Here is a 25,341-nt window from a genome sequence, read left to right on the forward strand (position 1 = left end):
GCCAAACTATAAACAAACATTAACAATCTTGGCCTGCTCTAGACAGTCTGCCATAAAGGCCTGCGCTAGGCAGTCTGCCAAACTATAACCTAACATTAACAATCTTGGCCTGCTCTAGACAGTCTGCCATAAAGGCCTGCGCTAGGCAGTCTGCCAAACTATAAACAAACATTAACAATCTTGGCCTGCTCTAGACAGTCTGCCATAAAGGCCTGCGCTAGGCAGTCTGCCAAACTAAACAGAAACATTAATGTAATAATAATATGCTAAAACCTTGTCTGTTATGATCTAGAATAATATAACACTTATCATTATCAATTGCTCATAACCATTAGCTTAGTCATTTCAAAGTTTAAATTTTCCTTTAGAATTTAATTGCATATCAAAATTTTCATAACTCACAATAAATGAAAATACCAGTACTTCTACGCAAGTCAAAACCTATATATAAAGGGCATCACTATAACAAATCTTTTACATCACAACTAAATTGTGTTGTACATAAATGAGACTGTTTTTATTTTATACACACTAACAACTTTTTAACTAAAACATATCAACAAGTATCTATTAAAACATACTTATTTACAATTGCAATACTATTTGCATATCATCTTTCAATTTTTTTTTTTTTAATACTTAAATGTAGGTCACATATTTACCTAAAAGTTACCAAATAAAACACTTTCCAAATTACATATATGCAAAAAAGTTACACAGTGATATTTATGTACTTAATTTTGTATCATTGTTATTATTTTTACTAACTGCTTCATTACTTTGTTTATGACAATTAGTGCTAATGTGTCCCAGTAAATTACAAATTGTACATCTCATTAATTTCTTTGTACAATTATAACTGAAATGTCCCTGTTCTTTACAATTATAGCAAACCTTAGCTGAACTTACACCAGTTTGTGGTTTGATTTTGTCATAAGTTACTGTCTGATTGATGCCTGGAGTAGTAGACCTTTTGCTCTGAATTTGATTGTCCTCTAAAGATTCATTAAATTGTTGTTTAACAGATTGAAAATACTCGAGAAGTTCTTGAGGTTCCTCACATTTTAAAGCTTTTGCCCCGAGTCTTAGGGACCGGTCCTCTATTCCATGCAACAAACAGGCAACAGCTTGTTTACCTGTAATTTCACAGCGATGCAATAAATTAATTTTTTCATAATAATACAACTCTAATGATTCATTGAATTTCACATTTTTGGACAACATTTCAGTTAAAAGTTCTGCATAGTCATCGCTACAGGGAAATGAATCAATAAGTTTATTTTTCCATTCGCACCAAGAAAATGACATAGTAGGAAGAGCCTGATACCAAGTGCGTGCGACACCTGCCAACTTTGGCAAAGAATAGTGTATAATTTGATCATCTTCCCACTGATACAATTTTGCACATTCCTCAACCTTTTTCAACCAAATATGTATTGTTTGCCCCTTTACCATAGGGTCAAATTCAGGAATTACATTACCTAAGAGTGGGAATTTGTTCCCCTCTGGCTTTTTACTAGCTACTAAAGTCTTAACCAAGTCGGTCAATATGTGTACCATATTGAACTCTTTACCACCGTCAGTCACATAGATCTGCTGAGTGTTCTGAACTTTAGACCTACTTCTTGTCCTAACAGCGCGTTTCGAGTTGCACGGCTGATACTCTCGCGATTCCTTTTCACTCGAGACGCACCGCCCATAACTCGAGCTCCTTTTGCGCCCGCGACGAGAATGATGCTGCCGACGACGCTCGCACGACCTGCTACTCCTCCCATCGTCACTTGATAAACTGCGTCGGCGAGGGCGAGGGCTCCTTGTATGTTTACGATACGAACGATGCCGCCGACGATCACGCACGCTGCTCTCTATTACGTCGTCACCATCACCATCTTGCTGTTGAAGCGTATTGTCACCGTTATCAGTCTGTTGGCGACGTAAAGATGGAGTACGTATCCCACTAGCATGACTAGAACGATGGATTCTTCTCGCAGAACTTCTATCACGGTCTGAACGACTTTTCTTTGTTCGGTCATGGCGTTTTCTTTTATGCGATCGCGAATTCCTTGCTTTTCCAGTATCTCGCTTATCTAAGTTGTTTTTATCCATGTCAAGTTCGTCTGTCGTATTGTCGTCAGGTTTATCACACAGAATGTCCTTTTCCGAGCGAATTGGCAAGTGAATTTCTTGAATCCCACTTCTGAGATGTGAAATCAAACTGCAATTTCTATCAATATAATTTAGTTTTATTAATTACTGTTGATGAACTTATTCACATATATTCTCAAGTAACACAAACATATTCCCTCCTAAAACATATCTGACAGTTCTCCATAAACAAAACTAAATATGGTCATAAATACAACAACCAGAGATTATAAAGCCGGGTGCATACTACATGGTATTATGAGTATAAGGCCACATACAGGATATTCAGTACTGAGATGTCTGAGATGCTTACAATATTAAAGATTTATTACATTACTGCATACTATTATGTGTATTTTTCATTGCAAATCAAACATTTAAAGTAATTCATAAATAGCAAAGTGCAATCAATTCGTAAATTTGAAATCATTAGTTGTTTATCACATCGTTGCATAGGTAGTAGGTACTTTGTCTCCAAGCGCGCTGTTGCTAGCCGGCCAGCGGCCGCGGCCGAGCGAATTTTTACGTAAACAAGTTATGCAATCAATAACTCATTAGGATTTAAATACAAAATGCAATCGCATTGCATTTGCTTACATGATAAGACTTATACAAAGTATTTTAACTAATCAAATCATATACATTTCAAACATAATTTAAATCGATTAATTTATACAAAGCAATTAATATACAATTCATATACAAATACAATTCAATTACGATTCATATACAATCATTTAATTAAGTTTATATACAAGTAACATATTTTAACCCTTATTCCCATAGCCCAGCATAATGTCGGACTTAAAAGATTTAATACGTAAGCGTGGCGCAGTTAAGGGGAGGCTAACCAATTTCATTAACTATGTAGAAAAATTAGATTCGTTATCGTCATTACAAGTGATTGAACTACAAGCGCGTTTAAGCAGAATGGACGCACTTTATACACAATTTGAGGAAATTCAATGTGAAATTGATGTTTTAGTTGATGAAAATGAATTGGCCGTTCACTCCGCCGCCCGCACAGAGTTTGAAGATTTGTTTTATGCGAATATTGCCCTTGCGCAGGAGATCTTAAACGCCAATAAACCTGTTAAAAATGATAATTCGTCCAGTGACTCGTACGTTTCAGGTGACGCTGAGATGCATGCACGCACAAGCACTCGTGGTATTAAATTACCGACAATCCAGATCCCCAAATTCAGCGGTCAGTACGAGGAGTGGTTGGAATTTCACGATTTATTCGTCTCTTTGATACACGAACATAAGGCGATATCGGACATACAGAAGTTTCATTATTTAAGGGCATCCCTGGAGGGGGCCGCTGCGCAGGTAATCAAATCTTTAGAGTTTTCAGCTAGGAATTATCAAATTGCTTGGGATTTGTTGTGCGACAGGTTTGACAATAAACGTATACTTATTCAAAATCATATCCAAGCGCTGTTCGCTTTAGAACAAAATAAAAAAGAATCATATCAATCAATTCGTAAAATAATAGACACTTTTACTAAAAACTTAAGAGCCTTAGAGACTCTGGGAGAACCCACCACTTCATGGGACACTCTCATTATTTATATTATGAGTACAAAATTAGATTCAAGGACATTGCGGGAATGGGAAGAACATAAATTTGATTTAAAAGGTATTAAATTAGATGATTTCACTTCATTCTTAAAAAACAGAGCCGATTTACTTGAAACATTACACATGAGTAATAATAATACAAATGTCAGCGCCAGAGCTGATCGATACAAATCTGCCGAGTACGTCAAGAGTCTCGCAGCAGTCACTAGTGCACCACAGCCAAAATATACGTCATACAATTACAGCTGCCCCTTGTGCAAGCAAAATCATCGCATTTATAGGTGTGAACAGTTTCTAGGACAATCTGTCAACGAGAGAGCAGAATCGGTGAGGACGCTCAAGTTATGTGAGAACTGCCTCCGCCCCGGTCATCAGGCTCGCGTTTGCAGATTGGGCCCATGCATGAAATGTTCACAAAAACATAATTCAGTGATTCATCCAGAAACAGCATCAGGATCATCTGAGCCATCAGTTGTGGGTGCGACGTCGCATTCATTCAAGCCAACAGGGCGAGGCGTACTCTCAACTGCCGTGATCCACATGTACGACAAGGACAACCACCGCCATGAAGTAAGAGCCTTTATTGATAATGGTAGCATGTCTTGCTTCATGACGGATTCCTTGTTACGTAAATTGCAAATTAAACACACAGAATTACAATCATCCATTATTGGATTAAATAAGCAAGTTTTGTCACATATCACAAAAAAGTGCAATGCAACAATCGAATCGAGAACTAGCCAATTTAAAGCCAACATGACATTCTACGTTGTACCGGAAATTGTAACTTTAAATTCAAATGTACCTAAACTAAACATTCCTAAACATGTAATACTGGCAGACCCAGAATACTACAACCCGTCGAGCATAGACATTCTACTAGGCGCAGAAATATTCTGGGAGCTGCTTGAACAGGACCAAATTAGTTTAGGTACAGGTTATCCAATATTACAAAATACAAAGCTCGGTTACATAGTTGGCGGGCCTACCAGAGGGCTTAATCATAAATACACGAATTCAGTTGAACCAATACATTGTAATCTGATCGCGGACAATACAGTACAGGATCAGCTAGCTAAATTCTGGTGTCTTGAGGAGGTTCCGGATAATTCTAAGCAAGTATATTCGGTAGAAGAGCGTTTATGTGAACAGAATTTCGTGGAAAACTTTACTCGAATGCCAGATGGGCGATTTTCCGTCGCAGTTCCTCTCAAGAAGCCAGAATCATGCTTAGGTGACTCATTCAATCGCGCCAAACAGTGCTTCCTATCGCTTGAGCGTAGGTTAGCCAAACAACCACTATTAAAACAAATGTACACAGACTTCATGTCAGAATATATTGAACTAGGACACATGTCTGAGACTAGATCAGACACGCAAACCAACAATAAGCCATTTTATCTGTCACATCATGGAGTTTTGCGCGAACAAAGCTCCACTACAAAGCTTCGGGCTGTATTTAATGGCAGTGCTGCCACGAGTTCAGGGGTTTCATACAATGACCTTCAAATGGTCGGGCCCACTATACAGAGTGATTTATTATCAATTCTCTTGCGATTCAGACATTACCCATACGTTTTGACCGGAGACATTGAGAAAATGTACCGGCAAGTTTTAGTTCATGAAAATCAAAGGCATTTACAGCAAATTATCTGGCGGGATGATCCTACTAAAGAATTAAACATATACAAATTGAATACAGTTACATATGGGACAGCATCCGCGCCATTTTTAGCCGTCAGGTGTTTGAAACAACTTGCTTTGGAATGCCCAGATCCACAATTAGCCCAAATCATTAGTGACGACTTTTATGTCGACGACTTAGTGACAGGTGCTCAAACAAAGGAGCAATTAATAAAAATAAAAGAAGGCGTTTGCAAAGTTTTATCCGCAGGTTGTTTCAATCTCCGTAAAATCAGATCCAATATAGAACTATCTCAGTCAGATTCATGCCAAACATTGAACCTCGGCGACCAAGGTTCGTCAAATACCTTGGGCCTGGGTTGGTCACCACCTGATGATAAATTATATTATTCAATAAAGCAAACTGTTGAGCAAAATCCAACCAAACGGTCAATTCTGTCCGCCATAGGACAGATATATGATCCGCTTGGCTTATTAAGCGTATGCGTCATTCAAGCTAAAATCATGTTACAGAAACTTTGGTTATTAAAATGTAATTGGGACGATCCTTTACCCTCAAATATTGTAAATTTATGGCACAAGTTCCAATCTGAATTACGTCATGTACTTGATTTAAAAATTCCGCGCTGTGTCATCAAGGACGATCCAAATAGCGTGATTGAAATTCACACTTTTTGTGATTCGTCTCAGGACGCATACGGCTCATGCTTGTACGTTAGATCGGAATGTAACGGACAAGTGGAGATCAAATTGCTATGTGCAAAAAGTAAAGTCACACCTTTGAAACCTACGACTATTCCGCGTACCGAATTGTGCGGTGCCCTTGTCGCTGCACGTCTGACTGAGAAAGTACTCAAATCTATCCGGATACCAATAAAAAGATGTATTCTCTGGACTGATTCATCTATCGTTTTGGGTTGGCTCCAAACGCAACCTAATAAGCTAAAACAATTCGTTAAAAATCGTGTTGCTGAAATTCAAGAGCTCATTGCTAATCACGAATGGCGCCATGTGCCAACAGCTCTAAATCCAGCAGATATGTTATCTCGCGGAGTAAACATGTCAGAATTACAAAATTTGTCAATGTGGTGGAATGGCCCAGATTTTCTAAAAGAGGATGAAACGAATTGGCCTAAAAGTAACTTTGTAAAAAACAATTTTGAAATGCCAGAAATGGTAACTGCTACAGCAGTCTCTTTAGACACAAATCACGGTTTAATTGACTACAAAAGATTTTCTAAATTACTAAAATTGAAAAGAGCACTAGCATATGCAATGCGTTTTATTCATAATTGCAGAAACAAAAACAGTAAAAAGTCTGGACCACTCTCCACATATGAACTACAAGATTCATTCACTTTACTCTTGAAATGGTCTCAAAAGCAATCATTTCAAGAATATGATCAGTTAGTTAAAAAACAATCATTACCTTATAAAAATAAACTTCTGTCGTTATCCCTATTTATGGACGACTTAAAACTAATCAGAGTAGGCGGCAGATTAAATAACTCACAGTTCTCATTCGATAAAAAGCATCCAGTATTGCTTTCATCTAAACATACATTGACACGACTTATATTCCTCGCAGAGCATATTCGTTTAATGCATGCTGGACCCCAATTATTATTAGCATCAGTTAAAGAAGAGTTTTGGCCTATCGGTGGTCGCAATTTAGCCAGATCTGTCGCACACAAATGCCTGAGGTGTTTCAAGCTACGGGCTCAAACAGTCAGCCCTATAATGGGTAATTTGCCTGAGCAGCGCCTCAATCCAGGTTATGTTTTTCAAACCACGGGTGTAGATTACGCGGGACCACTTCTCGCCGCTGACCGTAAGGGACGTGGATGCAAACTTATAAAGGTCTACGTTGTAGTGTTTGTGTGTTTCACCACTAAGTGTCTGCACCTCGAGCTAGTCACAAGTTTAACAAAGGAGGCATACATTGCTGCCTTACACAGGTTTATTGCGCGTCGCGGAAAACCAGCAACAATCTTTTCAGATAATGGCACTCAGTTCGTTGGGGCCAAAAATGAGCTTAAAGCTTTTCTAAAGCAAAACTCTTCCTCCATTTCCGAATTCATGGCGAATGAATTTATTGATTTTAAATTCATTCCAGCCTACGCACCTCATTTTGGGGGGCTATGGGAGGCTGGGGTTAAGTCTTTTAAATATCATTTAACCAGAGTTATAGGCGACTCCCACCTTACGTTTGAGGAGCTATACACAATTTTAGTCAAAATTGAAGCTACGCTTAACTCACGACCTCTATCACCAATGTCTTCAGATCCATCAGATCTTAATCCATTAACGCCAGGTCACTTTTTGGTCGGACGTCCTCTTACCGCTCTGCCAGTTCCTCCACTAGAGAACATAAATCCGACCAGATTACAGCGATGGGATCGCATTGAACAAATCCACCAGCACTTCTGGACAAGATGGCAAAAGGAATACGTCTCTGAGTTGCAGCAAAAAACCAAATGGAGGTCATGCAAAGGACACCTCGATACAGGAACGATGGTCATCGTCAAGGAAGATGCTGTGCCACCTTTAAAATGGAGTCTTGGACGTATCGTGCGCGTCCATCCAGGCATCGACGGAGTAAACAGAGTCGCCGATATCCAAACACATCGAGGCATCATCAGAAGAGCCTTCAATCGAATCTGTCCTCTTCCACTTGATGACGATCCTGTTGAAAGCAAGACTTTCAACGCCGGGGGGCATGTTAAGGAACCCTAACTCACGGAGATCCGAGGGGAATGCACCGCGCGGGGGAGGCAGCCGCATCTAATTTGCATATCACTCTTCGCCGTTCGCTGTTGACGAGCGCACACATACTTACGCCCTTTTTAAAACTCAAAATCAGTGTCAAAATGGTGTAGTTAATAAGCTTATATAGTAAAACTGCATGTAATGAAGAAATTTGTATTAAAATCATTCAAAAGTTCATCTGCATACGTTATTCAATCATCCAGTCATTAATCAAGCATCCTACATTCAAAATCCAAAAAGCAATTGACGCCAAAGTCTACAACCCCTTAAATTATAGCTGGGAGAAAAGACAATATAGTTGCTAACAAAATAACGCGTAAAACACCAGCTATTTGTATCCCGTCCTACTCGTAACGGTTAACTAGGGCTGTGTAAGAGTGTTAAGTAAGCGATAATAGCCACTGGCCTACAGACGAAATAAAAGTTTATTCGTTACACACATTGCACTGAGGAAACGTAATTCTGTCTCACTTCCATATTTTATGTTTTGGATATTTTCTGTGTACCTGTATGCCTATCAGTAACACTCTAAAAAACTACTGAACGGATTTTCACCTATCAATAGTGATATTTGAGGAAGGTTTAATTGCATAATTTGTTAAGATTTTGTGCAACCCGTGCGAAGAAGGGGTGGGTTTGGGCTTGCAATTCGAGATCTTGCGAATCTCAGACCAATTTTCCGATATTAAAATTCCGGAATTGAGACCACTGAATATCGAAAATTCCGGAATTGGATTTAGGTACTTTAAATAGATTTTATTACGTTTACTACTGAAAATCGTTAAGAAAATACTTTACTCGTGTTAATAGCCGTCGCTGACAAAAGTCTCAAGTCTAGCAGCATTAACCATCGTTTTATTTACTTTTTATACCTACTTACTTGCTAGACTTCGTTTTTTAGCATTAGAAAGAATGTCTGCGATATTGACATGTTTTTTTATTCAATAACGCGTTTGTAAAATAAATCAATATGTAACAATTATAAATAATGTACGATCATTTATATTACTTTGCTTTCATAAGTAAAAGTTACTTATTTTCAAAAAGCGTTTTTTATTATAAAGACACGACAAGATTTGATTGTTTACCTTTTTTCTAATGCTAAAAATGAAGAATAAAGCAATACCATACATCTATACTTTCCCAGAAACCTACTTACGCGAAACTTTTAAATGAAAATTTATAAATATTTGAGTATTTTATTCACAATTCAAAAAGAAGTACATATTATATTCTGAATTACGAGTAAGAACTAGTAAGGCAAAAACCAAACTTGAAAAGCGTAACGTTTAAGTATGTTTTGCATTAAGTCTATGAGCCATTACAGTTATTATTTATTTTACACTTCATAAAGAGTCTCATCCGGCTGTAATGAAGCGCTAATAAAATAATTTTAATCATTTAGCCCATTCTTAATAAGGCTTGAGTTTTGGGCACTAGTCGGCAATGCACATAGGTAATTGGTATAGCTGAATACTTTAATATATAGAGCACAACCTTAACTCAGGAACAAATAATCGTTATAAACATAATAAATGCCCTTACCGAGATCGGAACTCCAGGATCCTCATCTTCGTAAACAGAACCACTACCTCGTTATATTTAGGCATTACCTATATAAAATTAGGCATCGCATGGTTTGCTAGCATCCGTAGTTTCCCCAAATAAATAAGACGTATCATTGCAGTGAATAAAAGTGAACATATTAATAAAGGTACGTTACATGCGCGTTGCCGACCCTTTAAAAACCTGTACTTACACTCCTTTTTTGTTTTTAAAAATCAAATTGTGACATAACGTCTTGGCATTCAACCATCAAATAGTAGTAGATTTGTAATTTGTTTTTAGCTGTGTAGACCTTGTGTTTTTGTTTGTTTGATTGTCCTTATAATATTTGTATTTTGTGCGAATTGAAAGCACTGAATTGATAGCCGAATGTTAAGGACTGCTTTCAACCTGGAGCTCTTGGTTCCAACCCTAGATTGCAAATAGGTCTTTGACTTTGCATGTCTCATGTCAGTCATGTCAAAAGTCATCAAAACATCGAGCCATACTTTATTATTTATGTTGTTATTGATTATATATTTTTGGCTGTAACGAATGTTATAAGTACGCCTCTGTGTGGAACAACTCCATTTGTCAACACTAATTGAAATCATTGTGTTACGAAAAATGTTAAATAAACCTAAATAAGTTTGATACCAACAAAACGGTGTGAAACACCAGCAATACATCCGGCCGTAAGCTTTAACTAGGACTGTATAAGAGCGCTAAACAAGCCATAATGGCCACTCGTCGCAAGAATCCGTCGAGCACGCGCTGACCTTTTTCCTACGGCATTTCTCTAAACGTTGACCTTCATAACTATTCACTAAAGAAGACCAGTGCAGGTAGGACCGCATATTAGGCATAGTTTTTATTAATGCAGGGACCAAAAATGCAAACTAGGCATAGAGAGATTGGAGATGCTTGTGCTTAAATAAAACATGACCTATTTTTCACTACTGACTTGTCAGAAACACAACGCAGGACCAGGAAGATTAAATCGATTTTTCTTATTGTCCATTACCCTAATACTTTGGCATGACCAAGAACAGAGAAATATTTATGATTAAAAGGCATTTCTTGTTTTCAGAGTTGTTACCAACAAAAATCGTGAAATACCAGCAATACCCGGCTGCAACTAAAAGATTCATAGTGGCCACTCGTCGCAAGAATTCGTCAAGCAAGCGCTGACCTTTCTAGGTAGGCATTCTCGTAATGTTTTGACCTTCATACTAGTCACATGGCTAGTGCAGCTAGGACCGCAGATTAGGCATAGTTTTCATGGATGTAGAGGTCTTACGATAGACGTCTTACGTCTGTAGGACACGTGTAGGTATATAACTATATATATCTGTCTTGAGAAAACGTTTTTAAAGTTCCCTTGTGCCTAGTTTACGAGCCGCGTAATGTTCAAGGCTTATAAATCGTGGCCCTAACCAAGATATTTTGGGATCTAAATCACCTTTAAAGCACAAGGGACCAATCATAGGTATTATCAAAGTTGCGTCCAGACCAAGCATATATGCGCTGCGAATACGCACACATATTTGATGCTTCAAATTGTATATACCTACAAGATTAGCCCAACTCGTGCAAGGCAATTATAAGACCCGTAATCTAAAGCAATCAAAATGCGACGTACCTCTAAAGGTACCGTCCGGATTCAAACTGCACCGGTAGCATTACTGCAGCAGTATTACCCGTATGGTGTCGGGTTAAGAATTCACCATCCCCTTTCCTCCCGTGGGTGTCGTAGAAATCGACTGTGGGGTATGGTTTCAAGTGTGTTGTGGGCGATGGGCTGACAACCTGTCACATTTTGCAATATCACGATTTCGTTATTTTTCTGAAACCCTTTTGCTTTACCCTTTTGGGAATACAGGCGTGAGTTTATGTATTATGTATGTACCTATGTATATCACGACATTACTGCCGAGTGCATTGTTACCGCATGGTTATCGCAAATATCAAAAGTCCGGACAACAACATCGATTTTGACATTTGCGGCAGCAATGCAGTCGGCAGTAATGCCGCGCAATATTGTAGCTGTAACGCTAATGCAGTCTGAATCCAAACAGTACCCTAAGATACGATATCACGTGGCGATTTGCTGGACACCGGCTTCCTGTCAAGTCAAATAAATAAAGTTGAGCTATAGTCTCCATTCAGTTCTTAAATGACGGCTCCTAACGTGGGGCACGCAACTTCGAAATGCCGGGTCTGAATTTGTTTGGCAAGTTCCGGAAATTCCCGGTTCCGGGACTGATTTTTTATAGAAAACCAGTCCCGAGAGCACACCCTAAACGTAATATTACGAGTCATCATTTAGAGCAATAACAACTACTTACCTTGACTACTACTACTACTTACTTTGACTTGAGTTGACTTATAATCCTAAACATTTTAAATGACGTCTGCACACGCTTGTATACTCAGCGATCTGGTGCATCATCTTCCTGGCGTTATGTCTCATGGGAGCCGGTGGTCCTCTTGGCAACTACTCCCAAGAATTGTCATAGGCACTAGTCTTTATGAAAGTGACTGCCATCTGATATCCCAACCTAGAGGGGAAACTAGGCCTTATTCGTTACGATATTTTCCTTCACCGAAAACCGAGTGGTAAAATATCAAATTATATCGAATAAGTTCCGCTCCATTAATCTGATTGGTACAAGCCAGGGTTTGAACCCTATGCATCAGGTTTAATTATTACTATACAATGCTTTGCTCCTTCAACAAATGTGATACGCAAGTTCCACAAAAGTAATCAGTATGTGATCAGTGACCTAGTATTTGGAAATATGTAAATTATGATCGAGTTAATAACCTTCACAAACATGTAGTTCAATAATGTAATACAATGACACTATAATCAACAACAGCTGATTATTCTTTATCAACACTGATAAACGGTACAGTTGCCTGCATCGGTTTCCATCAGAGCTCGTTGAATAAATTGTTCATTTCCGTTACTATCATTACGGAGATAGAGCTATCAACCAGCGTCCCATTGTACAGAAGTCATGGTTTATCGTGTACATAATATAATAAGCACTGTTGTTGACCACGTGAGTGTATTGAAATATGATTCTGTAGATGTATTATAGTAGAAGGTTAAGCGTTTTCACAAATAATTGTGATAAATATACAAAAAATGAATGCCCGTACCAGGATTCGAACCCGGGATTCAATAAATATATCATTAATTTATTTATGGTAAAGTTATTACCTTTTTAGTAATCAAAACTACACTTTTTTTTTAAATTACGGTTTATGAGATAAAGCTGGCTGACAGACAACGAGGAAAAATCACGTTTTGTTGTAGAACTGGCACAGCTGTTAGCGCCATTTTTAACTTTAATCGCGTCATTAAATCTTGTAAACGGAGGGACAAAAGTTGTACGACTGTAACTGCTTTCAGACTGTCTTGTAAATAAATATAAAAATAGTACAAATAAATAAATATTACGGGATAATTTTAAACAAATCGCTGCGATATACGAAAATAAATAATGCAAAATATGCGCAAAGACCTTTCGTAGCGGTCAAATCGAGGAGCGCCGTCGAGCGAGGAGTTGAGCTGCTGATATTTACCAGTTACCAGTCACTTTTCGGTGAAGGAAAACATATCGTGAGGAAACCGGACTAATCCCAATAAAGCCTTGTTTACACTCTGGGTTGGAATTGGAATGTCAGATGGCAGTCGCTTTCGTAAAAACTAGTACTAAGGATTAGTTGCCAAGCGGACCCCAGGCTCCTATGAGCAGTAGCAAAAATGCCAGGACAACGCGAGATGATGATGCGAAAAGAGCTTTTGAAGGGGTCAAATCGATCACTGTATATTACAAATTTTTCATCCGAGTTTTAAAAACAATAACTTGACATCGACCCAATTTTTCGCTGTCGACCAATTTTATTGATGAAATGATGACGCCCCCATTACAGATCAAAAGCCCCTACCAGTAAGCCATTAAGACTATAATACACGCGCAAAATTGCTTCAATTTTCCTTATTATCTATCTAAGCTTCATACTTTGACCATAAAGCCAGCGATTTTCTCAAACTTGCTATTAAAAGTTGACATGACTTTACTTCAAATTAGGTCCGGAAATACCACGTATCCAGTACGACGGGAATGATCTATAAAGGAATTTCATACAGCCTTACACACTTAGGGCTGTAAAGCAACCTTCTTTTGTTTTTAAACGTCAAATTGTGACACAACGTCTTGGCATTCAAGCATCAAATAGTATTCTATATTTACTTCTATCCTCCTACTATATCTATAATCTATAACTATATCTATATCTTCCTACATGCCTTCGTTTCCCGGCTTCTATAGTAATTTACTATTACAAGGTTGCTTTTTATAGTCAACTCACTGCAGGGGATGCAATACCCCATGCAACGTAATATACTACCTACCTACCCAACCTACTTTTAACTCACACAATAAAAGCTATACCTGCCTCGCCTTTTGATTCTACAGGCATTTTTGATTTTGATCTATTGGGTAGGTATATTTATACCTTCAATAAAGAAAGATAATAAAAATAAGCAAAATGTAATTTTAGTGAAATGTTAAAAGTCTACCGAAAAAGAAAAAAATAATGGATTATTTAGAAGAATTACATAACCTTTATTCTATTCCATTTATCTCATTCAGTATTATTAGATATCTTATGTCATTACTCAGGCATAACTGGATCAATATTATTTTCGTAGTCTTGTTGTATGGAGTGAAATTTAGTTTTTAATTTTTCTCAAGAGAATTATAATCTACAGCTAAAAACACATGTAAAAGCATACAACTTTGTATTTTATTTCATAAAAGAATAGAAGCGTGACAGTGGGGAAATAATTTTGATGAAACTAACGAAACAATACCGCGCACTTCAAAATCCTTCCTAACCTGCAGGTCGTACAACGCCATAATGTGTCACACAACGAGGGCCGCAAAAATATCTCACTCGATCTTATTTAGTAAGAGCCATAAGAGCGTGTCACATACTTTGCGGTTTTCGAAGAGTAACATATTATTGTGACTGTACCAAGGAAACAGACACACAAATGTACATACCCTTGATGAATTAATTTATCATTTTACTTACCTCTTCGATGCCTACTTCGATGGTACAAATTCATTGATAAATTAGTCATAACAACCATCGATTCCGAATTATCCTTACCTTGCTCGTTATAATCGGAAATAATTATGTATTTTATTTGAGGAAATCCGCGGAATATCCCAAAGTCAGCGAGAATGAAGGGCAAATAAACAGAAATCAGTACCCATTAAATTGACTGACCGAGAGATTATGTTGGTATATAAATGAAAAAGAAATCAAAGCCTCATTAGCTCTGTTAATTAAACCCATAATTAACCCATTGGGTTTTAATTGTACTAGTTTACGCATTTTATCATATGTGACTAATGCCGTCCACACATGCAAACTCTTACTTAGCCTTCAAAACAATACCCTGCGCCCTTTTAAAAGCTCAGCTTTCAAACACGTGTTTTTGAATTTCGCAAATAAAAACCACACTTACTATCACTAACAACACATTAAAATATTTTCAGATAACGGACACTTTCTAGAAAATATTTTTAGAATCACATTAATAATAAAACTCACTTCGCACGTGTTTCGATGACGCGAATGACAGGAATTTCTAAATTCGAACTGACGCTTCGGCGGCTGAGCGACGAATGAACTATCCTGTATTTACGAAACGCGAACCCCTACAATGCGTGATGAAAATAATGAACAATCACAATTAAAATGCAATCCTATCAAAAATGATTTACGGTTTAAATTCGTTCCATACGACGTTTGACGTTACTAATTGAGTGCTGACGCACACAAATGTAGTTGTCACTTTCATTTGTTCCATATTTCAAAGCGCGTGAAAGAGTAGGGTGATTTTCAGTGTGCGCATGTGCTATCTTCCTAGAGCGAAAACGAAACATCAAAAGAAGTTTTTATGAAAGTATTTTCTTATTATTGGCCGACGCATGATTGTAAATGGCCAGTCTAGTTTTCACAAAGGAAAAATACGAGCGTATTAAGTTTTATGTGTCTGAAACTTTAGATATGAAGAAAGAAGATAAGTACATAATTGCTATCAATTTCCTCTGGTTTTATAGAGTAAGTTAGTAGCAATAAATGAAGTAATGGATCCTTTGTCTCTAGTCATTACATTAGCGGACAAAGTCCTTCACAAAGCAATTTGTTGGTTGCATTTCTTTGTTATGAGAGAAAGGTTGTAAAAAACAAAGAGAACAATCGAATTGTTTGCTTTTATATTGGGACGAATTGATTCAAGCAATGGTACCTACTGGCGCCTATGTAGTCATTACTTTGCTATTGTGTTTCCTGGTTACTAACAATATACCAAAACATCAATTGTTTTAATAAGTATTTTTTTATGACGTAGGAGGTAAACAAGCGGACGAATGCCTGGTAAGCAATTATCGTCCCCCATGGACACCTGAAACACTTAGATGGGTGTAGGTATGCTCTTTTCTTGAAGGTCGTATCGGTCCGGAATTATCCGTATGCGAGACAGGTAGTTTCTGGAGAAACGCACAGCACATAGCCAACCATAAAAGTGGTGAAAATGGAAATGTTATCGCGTAGACGTAGAGCGAAGGCGGAAAGAATCGGCAGAGATTAATACGAACAATTGGCTCGATTCGAAGAATGATTAAGACACGTTTAAGATCTAGGAAAGATCGATAACTAAACGACATGTCAAAATTGACGTGACGTCGATTACGCTATGATCCCGTTAAGATCTATCTACTGTCTATATACGATATTTCTAACGTCAAAGTGACATTGGTTGCCCAAATCGAGCTGCTTCTGTCAATTATACGACATACAAGCGATATCTAAATGATAACTTATCATTATCGTATCTCGTTCTTCGAATCGGGCCAATAGACTCTTCTAGAGATTGGTTCTAAGATCTAAACAAAAGAGAAGATATATTTGATCTAAGTATAAAATATTTAATTTATATAGTTTAATAGTAACAACATATTATTATATTAATTGAGTGATCTACCCTCAAGTCATCGTTGAAAATGTCAATACTACTAAAATATTTACATATTATATATTTTCAGCAACGCACTAAGATATACATTAAATAGCGTGACGCGTGTCCTGTTTTTTAAGTCTTTGGCTCTACATAATAATAAGAGGCTGCAAATAACACAACAAGCATATTAATTTCGGGAAAAACTAATTCTAATGCAGTGCAATGTAGTTATTAGGTACGAGTATAACCGTAAAGTCAACACAAATCACAATCCCGCCTAAACAGCATTTTCAATTTTATTGATAGCGCTCTTACAGCGCCGCATCCGTTAAACCCAGTCCTACGGTTTTAGCGTCTATTACTCTCATCCGGTAGGAAGCAAAAAAAGAAGAATTAATCGTGAACTGTTTCTAATTCTGCCCCCATTTTGATTTCTTACTAAAAGAAAATCTAATAACTTTCTTTTTGCGAACGGAAATCGCGCTATAACACCTCCATTAGCGGTGTAGGATTTTTATTTAACACTCATCAGCAATAGCTATATGGCCCTTACTATAAAAAGTTTTATTAACACTTTAATGCTCATAAAAAATATAAAAATAAAAGTTCTACCACTCACCAACACATAAAGGCACAGTGTCGTTCCATCTGTTGTCGTCAAAGCACCATATAACGCGCGCCCTCTGTCGCGTATCGGCGAAAACATGTCGGACGTTGCACATGTAATGCGCCACGTCCTCGTTGCGGTACACTAGGTAGCCGTCAGATGGCGCTGGCAGCGTTACGCAGCCTATACCTGCAGGGAGCGAAGATAGATGGCGCTGTAAGTAGAATATCTTCACAATATATTTTTTAGTATTTTTTAAGTCACCTTATGCTTGTTTGAGAGATCACCAACGTTTTGATAATTGTAAGAACACAAATGTATACATAATCGAATGAATATTTCAATACTTTAATATCGTTCTAGCATAGCATACTAAGTTGCAGACTCGGATGGTTGCTTCTAGCTAGGTGAGGTGATGCTAATAGCGGCAAGTTGCCTTGATGTTGACGCATGAAACGCATAGATGGCGCTAATCTTGGTTTTTAAATTAATTCAATAAATAAATTAATAATATTGTACGAGCAAGAGGAGCAGAAGTACACAGTGGCGGATTTGCAGTGTTGGCCGCCCTAGGCCCCAGGCCTCGTAGTAACTACTAGCCGCCCCTTTCTCAGCACCCATCATATAGACTGCCGCCTTGCTGCCGCCCCTAATGTCTTGCCGCCCTAGGCCCGGGCCTACTTGGCCTTAGGGCAAATCCGCCACTGTCAAGTACACTTGAATACACTGCATGTTTTGAGTTGTGTTTGCAATTGTATCGTATGAAAAAGACGTATGTACATTAGAGCATTTTCACTTTCTATGTACAAGAAATGAATTGGACTACCTGAATTGACTATCTGCAACAATTAATATAGGTATTTTACACGATTAAATTATTTACTAAGCCGACTTAGGGTAGATAGGTGAGTACTCATGACACTTACTCTTATAATGAAACAACACGCCCCTCTTAGGATACGCTCCTTCACTCCGCGTCTCGACCGTGACGTCGACTGCGTTTGTCGCGGACGACAATCGCAGCGGCAGCGCGACTTGGTCGCACGACGACAGCAATGCGTCGCCGTTCTCGTCCGTCACGAGGACGTAGTCGGAGCACTCGTTCTCGAACGGGCCTATACCTGAAATAGGGTAACAATGGTTTTAGGTTTGCTTGATACTAGTTAGGGTTCCGTACCCAAAGGGTCAAACGGGACCCTATTACTGAGACTTCGCTGTCCGTCCGTCCGTCTGTCACCAGGCTGTATCTCATGAACCGTGATAGCTAGACAGTTGAAATTTTCACAGATGATGTATTTCTGTTGCCGCTATAACAACAAATACAAAAAAAAATGAATATTTAAGGGGGGCTCCCATCCAACAAAAATACTTTTTTTGCAGTTTTTATAAATAATGGTACGGAACCCTTCGTGCGCGAGTCCGACTCGCTCTCGCCCGGTTTTTTTTTATACTTATTACTACAAACTTTGGAACAGTTCGCGATTCGTGAGCAAGGTAATTTACACATCTCGGACGGAATGGTGGAGAAATCTTTACTAAGTCGTAGATTATAAGGTACAGTCGGCATCAATAGTAGTGAATGAAACACTGCTCGGAAAGTATCTGCCATCCGTTATTTTTCAAATAGAGATACATAATATATCCAGGGGCGGATTAAGAAGGCGCGGGGCCCTTAGCACAATAGGTCGCGGGGCCCCCTGCGGCGGTATCATGGTTCCATTTTTATCACTTGTCACTATGTCCGTCACTTTCGCGCTTACATATTTGTTAGAACGTGACAGGTATGGTGACAAATGATAAAGAGCCGACCATCTTAGCCCAGCAGGTTTGAAAAAACAGATTAAGTGCGAGTCGGACTCGCACCCCTAGGGTTCAGTACCATCACGAAATTTTTACGATGTCTTCATTTTTTTCGACTCGTTCTCGATTAATTTTTAACATGTTATGCAGTGTATTTTTTAGGGTTTCGTAGTCCTAGAAACTCTTATATAAGTAGTTTCGCCATGCCCGTCTGTCAGAGGGTTTGCTCCGTTATATTAAGTGCTAGATAGCTGTCATTTGGCATGGATACATAAATCATGCATTGCGACAGAACGAGTAAAATAAAAACTATAAAAAAAATTGTGTGTACCCTACTCCCATACAAAATGCGTTTAATTTGATTTTTTTTTTTGCTTTGATGATAGTGTGGCGTATGGTTGGATAAGGTCTTTCAAAACGAATAACGGTCACCAAAAACCTTTTTTTTATAAAGTTATTATTTAAACAAAAAATGTGAACCATGGACCCTAAAAATATGAAAAAAATCGTCAAACAAAAGCTTAATAAATAAATACTTTTAATAAAAACTATACCGAAAATGATCGGTTTAGTCGCTTTTGGGTTGTTGCAAAAATCTTCTCTTCTTACTAAAAAGACGTACAAAGCGCTGCAAAGGATACTCCCTTATGCTTGTAATGTAATGTAAAAAATACTTACTAATAGACCCCGTTTGGCCTTTTTTGACTGAATAGTAATAATAATAAATATAAAAAAAAAACCAACGGAGCCTCTACACAAGAGATGTTTTTTTTTGTCTGTAGTTCGTGTCATCTACGAAGATGCGCCCCACTCCTCCTCCCAATCGCCTATAGTACTTACAAGTGTGGGGTGCACCCTTTTACTAGTATAGTACTCTGTCTATACACATTAATTAGTAGACATAACTACTACATTGCCAAAAAGTGGCAGATTTGTACTATAAGCGATTAGGAAGAAGAGCGGGGCACGTCTATGTGGATGACAGGAATATGACGTCATTTAAAATCCGAATTATTTTCCTTATTTATTTATTTTAAGAAATTCCGATTTATTTGATTATATTTTTTTTTATTTAGCCATTTTAAAAGAGCCTAATTTTGATGAAGTTGTGTTATTTTATCACAGTTCCTTTCTTCTATATAGGTTTCCTCCTTACCTTCGGTGTTCATGATCAGATGTGGTCGATTTTGGCAAATTTTGACAAATGGTAAAAAAAATAGTTTGCAGATGGTTTGCAGATTTTGAAAACAACTTACAAGTATTGCAAGTTAAATAAAAGTATGTAGGGATACTGTTCAACAACATCAGTTTAATAAAAGCTTGTAAAAATAGGTGAAAAGTGAGTCGGACCTAAGAAGTGGGAACTAATGGCTAAGTGAGTCAAAAAACAAGCCCAAAGGCTGAGCCCCACTAGCTGAATATCCGGACCACCCGATTTCGTAGTCTTCCCGTGCGAAGCTGAAGGCCAAGCTGCAGGAAAGCAGAGCCTAGAATGAAACCAATGCCATAGTGTGAACGAGGCCGTAGGCCGAGCTCCGTATAAGGGCGGAGGCCCAGAGCGTTCTATCGCGGCGCGCCACCATGCAAAGGCTGAAATTGACTGAATTGTAGGAGAACAGAGTTTGGAATTGAACCATGTGGTCTCGGCTCGCCTGATGCTCGGCCTTACTTCTTGCTCGAAAGTGCGACTTGCTGGTATGCTTTGGGTATCGGGCCCTATGTAGGACTTTACATCCGGCCTATGCGAATGCAAAGCCCTGCATAGGGGCCCCGCTGTTTTCTTTTTATAACATTTTGACAACTAGATCATATGTATCAGGGCTTTGCAGCAACTCTGCATATTTTGGGCGCCCGGCATGCCGTAGAGGAGCGCGTCCTTTGGCCTACTAAGTACGGGCTCAAAGTTGATCATATTAGGCATTAGCTGTAAGGTGCAATTTGTTATTTGAAATAATAATTAATAAATAAATCATCCTTCCCTGCTTTTCACTAATATCTTTTTAAACACAGTATCTTCTTTTGTTCGTTTCCGAGCTCTGTTTCCTGCAGCTTAGCCATGCATAAAAGTTTTGAGACACTACACCTACGGTTTAATGCTAATAAACTCTGTTCTTGGTCTTTGCGTAAGCCTAAAAATTCTTTAAATTTGGTATCGTCATAAATAAAAACAGACAGGAATTGATCGATTGATTGTTACTGACATACTAAAAAAATACATTGTAAATAAAATGTGGTAGTACAGGATCCGTGGAGTGCGAGTTCTACTTGAACTTGGCCGGTTCCGTGTGCCGAAATCGCATGGTCAGGGTCGGAGCGCGGGGCCCCCCCTAGGCGCGGGGCCCTTAGCATATGCTTTTTCTGCTGTTCGGTTAATCCGCCACTGAATATATCTCTACAGTTCTTGTTCTCAAGTATCTTGTTTAAAAAGGCGCCCTGACATTTCCCCAGAATACAAATGGCGATATTCATAAACGCTTATCAAATCTGTCATTTTGACATTTGTTGTTCACTAAGTTATGGAGTGTGGAATTAAAAGGAGTGAAATCTCTTATAGTAGAACTGTTGCAAGTGTCCAGCTGTCAGCTATAAATAATAATAGTTCCAAATCTCTCCAACGTACCGCTGGAGTAGCTAAGAACCTAGGCGTTATTGACGGAGTGAAGTGCACTGTCTATGATTCAATTTTTTTTTTTCAAGTATTCTAGGTATTGTAGCGCCACCTATTTAAGGTTTTTCGATGACACTTTTTGGTACGTGGAGATTTCATCCTTACCTCCACCTTCCATACACTAAGTTTTATAAAAAAAAAGGTTGGCTGGACGTTGCGAGGGATGACAGGGGGCCAATGGTCTTACTAACCTCGTCACCCACATAGAAGGTAAGGTACCCCGGGGTATGTAGCCCACACTTCTTCTCAAACGGACATTCAGCAGATAATCCTTATCCTCTGCTGATGCAACAGTTTCTACCGGCACTCTTCACATAGGTAGGGCAACCTAATAGGTTCGTATGTGTCACTTTCTTCTCAAACTGACATCCAGCAGCGATATCCTTATCCTCTGCTCTGGAGTCGCCAACAGCTTCCAGCGGCACTCGTCGCCCACGTAGAAGTTAGGGTAGCCCGAGTTCGTATGTACCACTTACTTCTCAAACTGACATCCAGCAGCGATATCCTTATCCTCTGCTCTGGAGTCGCCAACAGCTTCCAGCGGCACTCGTCGCCCACGTAGAAGTTAGGGTAGCCCGAGTTCGTATGTACCACTTACTTCTCAAACTGACATCCAACAGCGATATCCTTATCCTCTGCTCTGGATGTGCCACTAGCTTCCACCGACACTCGTCGCCCACGTAGAAGTTAGGGTATCCCGGGGTCCGTATGTACCCCTCGCTCTCGGGGCCAGACACGCCTATCGCGACCTCGCGGTTGCAGTAGTGGATAGAGAGGGTATCTGGAATGTAATAATGATGATATTAACGCATGCACTGTGAAGGTTTTCGCAGCGCTACGCTCGTAGCCGATTCCAGCGTTTTCCAGGTTTGTAGAGCAAAGCGACTACGAACAGAGAACCTGCTGAGCGGCATCATCTGCATCGAACGGATGGCATTCAGTTATCGTGCATTTTGCTCGTACTTATCCGTTCATGTATTGGCGCGAGCGAGACGCACGATAACTATTAAACTCGGACCACGCATAGTGGAGGGTTCCGTACCTTCATACAATACAAAAGGCAAACAAGTAAAAGAACATATAATAATATATTCTACCCGGCATATATGATTTTACGTGTTTCTATTTTTATTTTTAGTTACATATATGGAATGCCCCCAGTAAAAATACTTTTTTATAAATTTTAACTTCTAAACTAATAAGTGGTGGCTCACAAAATACCTACGATCCAAATTTAATTAAAATACAGGGTGTAAAAAAACAGTGGGGATCCGTTTAACCCTTTGAACGCCAAGGGCCACTAAAATTGTCGTGTGCTGTCGTGTCTACCACGCCAACGACCCTAAAGGGGTCATGGTAGACGCTGTCAAAGCAATTTTACTGTTAACAGATAAGGTCGTTTCTCACTAGTTGAGATGCTGGCGTGTATGCCACATTTTGATGCGAGAGAGAAAGCGTTAAAAAGGTTAAGTGCGTATTCGGTATCGTGTTATAATTAGGAAAAACGAGAAACAATTTCATGACGCGACAAACATGAAACAACAAAAATGTTTTTATGTAAAAGGTCGTCCAGTCCATGTCAACCAACCCTCCATACAAAAGCCAAAAAAAAATACTCTTTTTTTCCTAATCAGAACATGATACCGAATATGCGCTAAAAGAATCCCCACTGTTTTTGTTACACCTTGTATTTGTAACATGACAAAACCCATAAGGGTTTTGTTTTGACTACGGAACCCCAAAAAGAAAGGTGAGTATAGTTTTTTGTCTGTTGTTACTGTTACTAACAAAACTTGTTTGCCATGTATGATAGTTTATTTATTTATTGCATAATAAAACAAGTACCATACAGTCAACCACAGGGCAAAAAAGAAATTCTCAAAAACAAACTGATAATTGACACAATCAAATTGAATCGTGCTTGGCAACCGCTCCGCGGTAGCCTTGAGCTTTTAGGTAAGACTTGGCTGAAGTTTCTGCGCAACTATACGGCTAACGAATTTTAGCCAGGGGTAAACTTTTTTTAATTTGCTTTAACTACTTTTTTGACCTCGGCATCGAGGCGTTTGACCGAGGTCGAAAAGATTAAAGGAATTAAAAAAGGTTAGATACCCAACTGCAGTGCAAGCTGCTTATAATTAAACACTAGACTAGAGTATTAAGTTAATACTGAGGTATTAAGATTGTTGAAGAAATTACTAGCGTAGGTTACACAATTTGCGTAGATAAGGATATATAGTCATTTGTAGCCCTATAGGTTAGAACAAAAATACCGACCTCAAGTTAGACAAATTCATAGAAGATATATTAAAGTTACGAGCTTGATTCTGATTAAATAACCTATTTTTCTTCTCTTTATTTTGACTTAATTTTTTGTAACCAAAATTGTGGGAACCCGTTTAAGGGCGAGCATACTCAGTGTCGTGTTCTTTCTGATTAGGAAAAAGTTGAAAAAAAATTAACGTATATGCTCTTAAAAGGGTCCCCACTATATTTATTACATCTTGTATGCTTAGTAGAATGTACCTACGTGGTAAAAACATCCAAGTAATTACGTGTAATAAAAGGAAAACTATTTTCATGGACTGTTTTCAAGCAATACCTATAATAAAACCACCACAACAAAACAAAATCAAGAAAAATGAACACTAAAACATTATAGACCATTATTGGTCACAGCTTAGTTTCGTAGCAATAAATCCAGTAATAATAGCTGCTCGAGCCTTCGTGCCGTAGCGGTTAGTGGCCTTGAACTTGCAAGGTCATAGCAGCTACGGCTACGACGTAGAGGAAAACAGCTACGTCTTGTGAGAAAATTATCGTAGTTGACGAAATTTGCAACGATGACGAACATTTAACTTGTGTGATTAATCGGTACAATATCGCATGGTATATGAATAATTCTATAGTGGTATCTAGTGAACAGTCTGGATCGTTTGAACGAAATAGCCAAACTAGTATGAAAATATGAAAAATCATATCACACACGTAACTATGCAAACCAAGTCTAGGATACGGGTTTAGACTAACTATGTAGTTAGTAAAATTACGCAAATGGTGTGCTCACATGCCCGCAATGTTCGCGAACTTTTGGTAGCAAGATCGGCTACAACAGTCACTTGCGAGCACACCAGAGACAGCAACGGAGTTGATAGCAGTCGCCGTGGCCGAATCGGCCGTGGAGTTATTATTATATATTATTATATAGTTAGTAAAACTAAATGAAATGTTATACGCCTATGTCGTGAACATAGTTTTTTGATAAATCTCCAGAAGACATCAGTGCCAAATTCCCACCATACATCAACAGATTTGTCCACTAGACATATCTAAATAACACACCTGTATGTATTATGTATTCCTAGCGATTAGTTGAAAAGGGATTTTTTTAGTAAATGACTTATTTTTCAGTGTATTATTTATATGTACCTACATAATACAGGAGTGTAACTACTTAAGAAACTTAAACGCACAATTAATATTTAGTTCCCCAGTTGTAGGCACAATTTGTTTAACATCTTGCGCGTTTAA

The 25,341-nt window shown here is 38.5% G+C and overlaps 1 protein-coding gene across 3 annotated transcripts in view; it reads right to left on the minus strand.

The window, feature by feature from the left end:
- Nucleotides 1–25,341, minus strand: part of LOC133517609 (uncharacterized) — a 214,972-nt gene that overhangs the window by 67,984 nt on the left and 121,647 nt on the right. For all 3 annotated transcript variants that reach the window (XM_061850952.1, XM_061850950.1, XM_061850949.1), the window contains exons 4-6: nucleotides 22,409–22,591; nucleotides 18,269–18,463; nucleotides 17,355–17,531 (exon numbers count right to left, since the gene is read on the minus strand). In XM_061850952.1, the coding sequence (XP_061706936.1) occupies nucleotides 17,355–17,531; nucleotides 18,269–18,463; nucleotides 22,409–22,591 (555 nt within the window). The remainder of the gene's footprint in view (nucleotides 1–17,354; nucleotides 17,532–18,268; nucleotides 18,464–22,408; nucleotides 22,592–25,341) is intronic.

Source organism: Cydia pomonella, chromosome 5 (assembly GCF_033807575.1).
Source record: "Cydia pomonella isolate Wapato2018A chromosome 5, ilCydPomo1, whole genome shotgun sequence".
Classification (NCBI taxonomy): domain Eukaryota; kingdom Metazoa; phylum Arthropoda; class Insecta; order Lepidoptera; family Tortricidae; genus Cydia; species Cydia pomonella.